The sequence below is a fragment of the Magnolia sinica genome, chromosome 1, assembly GCF_029962835.1.
Source record: "Magnolia sinica isolate HGM2019 chromosome 1, MsV1, whole genome shotgun sequence".
Taxonomy (NCBI): Eukaryota; Viridiplantae; Streptophyta; class Magnoliopsida; order Magnoliales; family Magnoliaceae; genus Magnolia; species Magnolia sinica.
Window position 1 is genome coordinate 141,447,572 of NC_080573.1, and position 9,617 is coordinate 141,457,188.

Below are 9,617 nucleotides of genomic sequence, written 5' to 3' on the forward strand. Positions count from 1 at the left end.
TTGATGGTCATCTAGAGGTGCATGTATATGCTTATTCTGGGTCATTAATTCCTCATTAAGTAATGATAAGAAAATTGCATCAGAAGGTTTAGAAGGTGATGGATATTGTATTGGCAAACATAAAGAACATGGATGGGCTTTTATAAGATTATATATGAACACAAAACACTGAAATTACAACAGAAGAAGTTTTAAAAAAGAAAAAAGAAAAAAGAAAAAAGAAGCTCAGTTCATGTTACTGAGAACTCGTCATCCAATTCGTCTTCCTCTTCTTTTGTTGGATTATGTTGTTTGATTATCAAGACAGAAGCTGTAACCGAAAAATCAGATGCAGCGAGAGTGTCACCAACAGGTCCTAGCTCTGGACATTCTACCCATTCGCCCATCCCAGCCGTTAATGCGGACCCATCCTTCCCACCACGTCCCACAATGAAGAGGGAGTAGAGCCCCTCCAATGCTCGTAGGGTAGCTACCGTCTCCGCACCGTTAACCACATACTTCTCTACATACCCCGCTCGCCCATCAGCCACATTTCTCTCATAGAAGTTGGCAAAGCACTCATCGTCAATACTCATCTCCTTCTCTAGTTCTTGAATGTCAGTCAGGATTCGACCACTAGTCCCAACGGTCGAGCTTTCCGCCCCTGCTTCAGTCAGGAACCTGATGACCGTGAGCTTCACCCCAGGGTGGTCTGCCAACCGGCTCGCATAGGCCAGGGCTTCGCGGTCGTCGCATCCACCAATGAATATGACAGCTACTTGGTGCGTTGCGGAAGCTGCTGATAAATGGTTGTTCCCACCAAGACCCCGGTCTACAAGTATCCCCACCGAGCATGGGGCACGTCGAAGCACCTGTGTTTACCATGGAAAGAACTAGGATTATGTGATTCATGTGTCTTATACTGTGGGATGATCGGATCGATCAACTATACCATCAATACCTCTGATATCCCTTACCAACTACAATATACATTCCATATTATCTCAAATTTCTCAACTGCACAAATAGTGAGAGATCCTCTCAACTAGTATAGACCCAAGGCCAACCATGGTGGACCCATCATGTACTGATTCTAACCATCGAATTCTGGTTTAGGATGGTCCAGATATAGTTTACCAGGGAGGTCAAATTGATGTGGACCGTCCATCAATATGGAGCCCACCTTTGACTGGAAGAGTTACCTACACGGTGGTAACGTACCCTTTTGTTGACATGCCTGAACTTATGGTGTGTTGCCTCCAAAGATCCATCAATCCTCTGTTTTTTGTGAAAGGGCAATATGATGAGCATGGCAAGTGCATCTGCAGCCGCGTTGCACACGTCTTCGTGCATGTTCTCGAACAGCGACACGGCGAGGAGTCGTCGCACAGTCAGCCCCTCACCACCTTGCTGCACATAAGCTTCGATAGCGTTCGTGATATCCTCCCTCATCTTGACAACCGACTCGTCCGTCACGGCCACCGCGTCTAAGCCTTCCCCATGTGTGAGGGTGGCTGCAGTACGGTGGGTGAGCTGTACCAAGTCCATGGCGTATATCATGAGAGGCGACAACTCAGGCTCTCCTCCTCGGGAAGCCTCAATGATGTTGATAGCCGCAGGGATGTTGTGGATCCCATGGAGGCAAACCATGATCCGGAGCTCCGTCATTGAATCATGCAACTGCAGCGTCATTACCTGGTTCGCAGCCTTCTTCCTCGCCCGGTGGATGATGTTCTTCACAACTAGAGGTATGTAGGTGACCGTGAATAAGATGGAGAAGTATCTCACCGGGAAGGCGGAAAGGCTTAGGTTCCCCTCCTGCAATTTAATAACAGGAAAAAAAGAAAAAAAAAAGAAAAAAAAAAAAAAAAAGAAGCTAGAGGTTATTAGTTAGATTGAAATCAAAATCTATCTATTCCTCCTCTATCATGATTTCGAAGACTTATACCTTCTTCCCAACAGCGGCAGCGTAAATGTGTAAATGACCCTTGATGTTGAGGAGCAATCCAATAGCTATGGCCTCCGGCAATTGGAAGTTGAACAAGTTAGCAGCAATGACAGTTCCTGAGACTTTCCCGATTGTCCCAATGGCTGCCACATAAAGAAACTGAAGAAAAACCTTGCCAAAATTGACACGAGCATCCCATATCTTGAATAATGACGAAGCTGTTTCCAATCCAATCCAACAGAAGAAAAGTGGGGAAACCAGCAAACTGAGGATGATGTTTATCTTATGCACCATTTGTCTCGAAAGTCTTCCTTCTCTAGGGAAGATGAGTCCAACAAGGAAAGCGCTCATAACAGCATTGTAGCCTACAGTGACGGGCATGACACTTAAGACGAAGACGATCAGGAACACAAGAAAAATGTGTGAAGGCTTCATTGGCCGTCCTTCTGGGTTCTTTTTATTTACCCATTTCGTTAGCTTTGGTATGACCTTTATTATAAATACTGCTTCTGCTACCAACAACAGGGTCATGTATATGGGTGTAGCGTAAATAAACTCCGGATTAGTTATACTTGGATCTTCTTGGACTCTCATTAAAGGATCGAATACGGACAAGATCACCATAAGCAGCATCGTTACCATGTCATTCATGATACCCGCACTCACAACGATCCTACCCACCTCAGTCTTTCCGATCTTAAGCTCCGTTATAAGGCGAGTCAGTATCGGAGAGGCAGTGTTTGTTCCCATCACTATGTTTACGATATTCTTGTCGAATCGATTCCCCTCTTTTAATAGTTTCGAATCGCTTTTATCTATGATACTTCTCATGGTCACAGTCACAATCAAGTTGGAGAGGATACCAGCGTAAGCGATAATAGCCGCACGGTTGGGCCACCTGAAGATGGACACTGGGTCCATCTCAATGCCTACCGACAGCATATAGGCCATCATTCCCGCTTCGCCCGACGTCCGAAGCAGCCGTCCCAATTTTCCTATTACGCTTTCTCTATCAGAATGTTTAAATATCCTATCTTTCCTAACTTCGTAATACCCCATGCCTACTCCAACCTGCCAACACCACATTTCTATCAATGTTACTCTTCACAACTCACAAACAAAAACTAGTATTAATTCCGGACGTCCCCACGCCGTCCATGTGGTTTTGTCACCTCAGCTAAATAAATAATAATTTGACGCAGCTTAGGAATGGGAATAGTGGCGTCCACCGTTGAAACCCGTGATGTTCATTTGGGAAGCGGATTGGCTGCTGTAGGTACGTGTCGTGCGAAGACGAGCGCTGACGCTTATCCAGCTCTGAGTTGTACGAACGGTTCAAAGGAGATCAAAGTTACATGGCCCCTACAATGACGTATTTATTATATCCACACCGTTCATCCATTTTTCGAGATCATTTTAGAGTATTATCCAAAAAATGAATCATATCCAAAGATCAAATCGACCACACCATAAATAGCAGCGGAGATAATGATTCTCACAATTAAAAAATTCGTATGGCCCACCATTACGTTTATTTCCCATCCAATATGTTAATAAGGTCAAGGAGACCTGGATGAAGGGGAAAAACAAATTTCATATTGATCCAAAACTTCTGTGACCCACAAAAGGGTTTCAATGGTAGACGTTCAATCCCCCACTGCTTTTTTCAGTGTGGTCCATTTGATTGTTAGATATGTCTTATTTTTCATCTCAAGCCTTAATATGAGCTCGAAAAATGGATGGAGGGTTTGGATATAACACATACCTTATGATGGGACCCACAGAACTTGCCGACGTCAATACACCAGCTATATAGGTGGTGTGTGGTACACCAGCCAATCCGCTTCCGTTCATTTGCCAGTTCAACCTCATCACGGGCACACAAATATCATCTTGTTCCAATCTTTTTATGTAGGTTTTTAATAGTTTTTTGTTCAATCCCCAATACTATATCATGTGGTGTGGTCTACTTAATCAAAATGAATCAGGGAGTGGATAAAACACATAGACAAATCAACCATGGTCTTGATGACCAGCACAGTTGGGCAATCCGTTGGTTATTCTGAATTTGACAATGAAAAAAACTATTATATGAGTTGGACCCAATTCAGGAATCCTTAGTTTTTATAAAAGCTAAGGATGGAGTATAAAAGCTTTAGAATTTTCAAAAAAGCAATTTACGTAATAGAACCCATCCGACTTCAATTGATTGATAGAATGGTTCGATCGATCAAAAATGATCGATTTTTATCCAATGACCAAATTTCAAAATTCATAACTTGTTTCGACTAATCGAACTCAAGATTCAATCAATTGAGAGGATCCTCGAGCAATCCCGACCAATCAAACTCATTTAGTCATGACATTTCTACATCCATGCCTATACTGCACACATACCATTTCAATTTGATTATGATATCTTATATTGTGCTATGTATTGTTGTGTTCACTCACTAGTCTAGCCAGCTAACGTTATGGATTAACAACCATATAGAGACGGATCTTGTTGGATGACCTAATTCAGTACCAAAAAATGAAGCCAGGTTGGTGGATGAAACTCAAGACTAATAGCCATATTTGGCAGAAGATAGGCTTGTTGTATTAGACTAATGACCGTATTTGAATTTTTTTTAGTAGTTTTAGTTTCCATTTATTGTAATTGTTGCTAATTTGATTATATTTAAAAATATTTGTAGTTATAACTTTGTCAGACAAATGCTTGATTATTTTAATTGAATAAAGTCCCAAATGGGTGGACTTAGACCGGTTTTAAGACTTTAATTTCTGGATAAGAATATTATGAATGGAGTATTATTAAATAGAGTGAAACAATTGGGTGTATGAGTGATACTGTGATGACAATCTATAATACATGTAGTTGTGCCTATTAATAATTATACGATGGGTGGATTTGTGTACACTATGAATTTGTGTATACTTAGTGTCTGAGTCATAGGCCATAACTTGGATCTAAAGGTGCATACTCTCTATCTGAAGTGCGAGGCATGACATAAACTGAATCGTGTTAAACAATTAACCAATACTCACAAACCCACTACTCTATGCTTGTTGGAGTTGGACACAATGACTTCCAACACTCGCCGTCATTGTCAAGTCTTAATTACATACGACATCCCCAAGATCTGCTTGAATAACTAAAACATATATGCTGGCATTTAGTATTTTGGTATATCTATGGTCACTTATTCAAACAACATAAACTCAACCTTTAATTTTTCTTACGACCTTTAAAATGAAATGGTAGCACATCTCTACATGTTTTCATTCAAATATGAATCATCAAATTCGATGACAGTACGATTGAACTAACATTGTCAACTCGTGATAAAAGCATGATAATCAACTTATTCTCCAAAGTTCGTAAATAATAAAGTCAAATATACAATTTCACATATATATCACAACTCAATATTTAACTTTTGTTGCAAACAATGCTACAATGTTTTTTTTTTTTTTTTTTTCTTTCCTATTACATGCTTCTCAAATCAAGACTAGAATTAAAAATCCAATATTGAGCCATATGTAAATGGGTCCCCTCCCAATCAACATTAAAATAGCCCACATATTTTGTCAATACACTCTACTTCTAATATATGATTTTGTTGATGGTTGTTGTCACATATTTGAAGATCTGCTCTATTGTATTTATATGTGGTGTCCTCAGGTCTTACATGAACTAATTGATGACTTCAATTGGACATGCCAAATTTAGATGATTAATAATTAATATACTAGCCTATCAACCATTTCTCAATGCACTTGCATCCATGAGTAGCTATCTATCATCCTTATCTTTTGAGCCTTACCAGTGGGGTCGCAATTGGTTTTGTTTCACAATAAACCAAATGTACAACTAGGCTAATATTGAGGTTCTTTCAAAGGATGAAAATTGATTGCACTCTTACCTAAAAAGTATTGAAGGTCTTTAAAGTCATTTATCTTAAAATTTTCATTTATATATTTCTTCACAAAAGTGCATGTATTAGTAAAATGAAAAATAAAATCACTTGAAGAAAGTATTCTCTAACCTTTATAACCAAGCTTTAGATGCTTGTTTTAGATTATGGAGTGCCTTTTTGGGTTTGCATGCATGCCTCGGCTTCATATGATCATAAAATTCCACAGGTTGATTAATATATATTGCTTTATCAATTTACCATTTAAGAATAATTTTTTTTCCACATCCATCTATATGCATACAATAATCTGCTGCCACCAAAGCCATAATAAAGTATACACTTAAGATTTTAGTTATAGCATTAAACTTTTTCATTATAATTTTCTCCATAGCTTTAAGATTTAGCAATCAAATCGTATCTTGTAAAGCTCCACTTTGATAGTAACATTTTACTTTATCTTGTATATCCACTTGTAATTAATAACTTTCTTTTCTTTAATTAGTAAGTTAGATAAGTTTAATGTTATTTTTTAGTGCAATCATCTTTTCATCTATGACTTATTGCTAATTAATTCCCTCCACCTGATTACATAACTATTAAGAAAACTCTAGCATAGTGGCATTACCTTAATTGAGTATAATTCTGCTATAAAAAATGACTTCTACAGTCTTTGTCACATTCTTCCTCCAATTTGCAAGCATTTTTTGGTTAAAGTGGACTCATGCCACATCAATGTCATTGATCAAAGAAATTTACAGGATTTCGGGAGGGTCCCAACAAAAAGACTACGGACCTCTCCTATCATATAGCTCCTTAAAAGATTAAAGTAAAAACAAAATTAATTGGATCTAGATGGACCTCTGTGCAGACGAAGAAAAGAAAAACCGAGATCTCCTGGTCTTGAGCTCCTTAAAGAACCTAGGCCTGATTTGTCCAAGACAAGCGCTCCTCGGACACTACATGGAAGGTCAGAAATGGTTCGAAAAAATCTGTCTAGGCAACCTTCACTGGCCATTCGAGCTAGCTCATTTGCAACTGTATTTCCTTCTCGGAAAATTTGATTAAAGATTGTTTATATCCCAAAGGCTTTGGCCTATAAAAATAGTTTCATGGCTACGCTTCTTGTTTTCTATAGTTTCTACATCATCAAAACTTCAGGAGTAAGCGCCCGATGTAATTAACACTATTGACCCCCACCAATGTTTAAAAAAAAAAAAAAAAAAATCGCCAAGGGGGAGAATTAACACAAAGTGAAAGAGAGAGGAAAAGAAAAAAAAGAAAAAAAAAATTTGTATGATCTACCCACTAACAAGACTTTGATATCATGTAGAAATCAACATTAATTGGGAGGTATGGAGAGATCATTGGCATCAAAGTAATTAAGGAAGAAATAAGAGAAGAGTCTGCAGAGGTGTTTCACAAAGTGAAAGTATTACAGAAAAAATTCTGCAGAGGTGGTTAAGAACCTCCTATTATATTTATATTAATAGCTATTATTCCCTTATTGTAGCTCAATATAAATTCCCAACAAGGGACCTACTTGTAGCCCAACAAGCACCCTACCTAAACCAAATCACATTACATGCATGTGTTTGCTAGTACTAGTTGGAGTTGGAGGATGAATGCCAACGGTTAGCAAGGTCCCTAGAGCTTTTAAATGGAATGTGGGACAGCTGATCATTGGTTGGGATTGTATATCCATTTCATACTATTCACTAATCTAATAAACCTAATCAGCTGGTTCATAGAATTAAAAATGGACAGTCAAAATTGAGGAAATAAAATGTAGCATGAATCATCATATTGAAGCATCTACTAGCTCATGAATCTCAAGAAGCAATTTCGTCAACAATCTACGGCCCGTAATAAAGGATGACCAACATTTCAATGGGTTAGGATCACCATCGTTAAGTTGGTATCATGGCCTAAGAAATGGACAGTCTAGATCGATGTCATGTAAATTGTGGGCCCCACCATGAAGATAAGACTAGCGAAAAAAAAGAAGAAAAAGAGCTGAGACAACCGACGGTCTGACTCAAGACAAAAGGCATGGCCCACCTAACGGGTGGATCGGGCTGAAGGGTGACCCTAGCCATGGGGCCTATTGTTTTAATGGTACAGATTTCCTGCACGACTGGCACGTTGGCCCTAACGGGTGGATCGGGCTGATTTTCGAGACGGGTCCTATTACTATTTGCATGTAGAGAGAGAAAGAGAGAGAGAGAGAGAGAGAGAGAGAGAGAGAGAGAGAGCATACAATGGATTCAGCGATGATACTGGGCTGGCCTAAAAACCTGAAGATAGCGCTTAAGATTCTGCCGCCGACGAGGATCAAAGCGAAGTCGGACACTAGCAGTGGCGTGGTTTTGTCGGGAGTACATGTTGAGTTACCCGTCTCGTTTCCACTAATTTTTTCCATTCTATCTTATTTCCTTTCTTCTTCTTCTTCTTCCTTGTCTCATCTAAAACCTCCTCATGCTATTCTCTCTCTCACACACACTCACCGAGACATAGGAAAAGGACTGCAGGTTTTAAGGAAACCTTGCCATCTTCTTCGTATTCTTCTTACATACTCATGCACCTATTTCCATACATGTGGCTCTCATATTCCCCTCCATCCAAACCGTTCAAAAAATGAAAGTAACTGTTTAAATGGATCACATAAATACTTTTACTAAATCCATGATTTTTATTTGCCAATTTATGAAGTCGCACCGGATGGTTTGGATGGTACACAGAAGATTGTCTGTGAATCATTTTTTTTCGATGATTCTATCACTCAAAATTTTGTTTTTCTATTGTACACACTGAGACTCGCTATTTTGACGGTTTGGATTTATTTATTTATGTCCGATGTGTGTGAAGGCGCAGTGCATGTGCATGGATTTGGTGCTCTGGATGAGTATATATTTTGTGGAGGAGAGGGTTTGGCGTTCTTTTTTTAAGGAACTGGTAATTAGTTTTGACGGAAGTTGCTGATTCCACACGCGCGATCACCACGTGGCGTGTAGCCCCGCACGCTCCAGCCAGCGGGTCGAGGACGTGGTGCAGATACTTACGCTACTCTTTTGCTAAACACCACGTGCGTGTGGTGACATGCCCTCTGCACGCAGCCGCACGTGCTACCATGGGACACGGTGTGCGGGATCCGAGCTTTCTGGACACGCTGCTTCAAGGTGAGAGACCGGATAAAGTGAGAACCCGGACTCAGCCCTTACCGTGGGCCACCTTGATGCATGTATTCTGTATTCACACCGTCTATCCGTTTTTCTATATCATTTTAATTCATTATTCTAAAAATAAAGTAGATTAAGTGAAACATTCAATCTTCTTTGGGGCAGTCATCTTTTATATATTTAATTCACTCGGCCTATCACATGCATTACTTGATTATAAGCCTCAGAACAAACCTTCAGCCAGATTCACAACTTAGGTGGACCTCACGAAACTACCAGAGCAATGGAGATGGGATACCGTCCATAGTAAAGAGGATTACCCACCAAAGGAAATCCCTGTGGCATGACGTGGCCCAAGCTCAATACCGTCCACAGAATAACAATACAAATGGCCCACTTCTCAGATTTCCAGGCAATTCATATGGACTATCCTATCATGGATACTTCATTCCCTTAAGTACCGGCAATTGAGCAATCTCAACTGTTGGATTGATTCCTACGTATTAACAGTTAGCCAATGACTAATCAACCAATCATATGACTAACGAATTCTGAAACTGATATTACTCCACCAAAAGTAATATCAATTTCACT

General features: G+C 39.7%; 1 protein-coding gene across 1 annotated transcript; it reads right to left on the bottom strand.

Moving 5' to 3' along the window:
• Nucleotides 1-230: 230 nt before the first annotated feature.
• LOC131222578 (cation/H(+) antiporter 28) lies at nucleotides 231-8,300 on the bottom strand. Its single transcript, XM_058217742.1, has 4 exons — nucleotides 8,105-8,300; nucleotides 1,928-2,998; nucleotides 1,201-1,797; nucleotides 231-851 (listed from the first exon to the last, which is right to left on the bottom strand). Exons 1-4 carry the CDS (start codon nucleotides 8,264-8,266, stop codon nucleotides 231-233), a joined length of 2,451 nt encoding a protein of 816 aa, XP_058073725.1. The 5' UTR covers nucleotides 8,267-8,300.
• Between the last annotated feature and the right edge of the window lie 1,317 nt (nucleotides 8,301-9,617).

Coding starts and splice junctions, on each gene's coding strand:
- LOC131222578 (XM_058217742.1), bottom strand. CDS start 8,266: ATGGAAAAAATTAGTGGAAACGAGACGGGTAACTCAACATGTACTCCC. Junction 1,798..1,927: donor CTGCCGCTGTTGGGAAGAAG/GTATAAGTCTTC, acceptor ATTAAATTGCAG/GAGGGGAACCTAAGCCTTTC. Junction 852..1,200: donor TCAGGCATGTCAACAAAAGG/GTACGTTACCAC, acceptor TGGTAAACACAG/GTGCTTCGACGTGCCCCATG.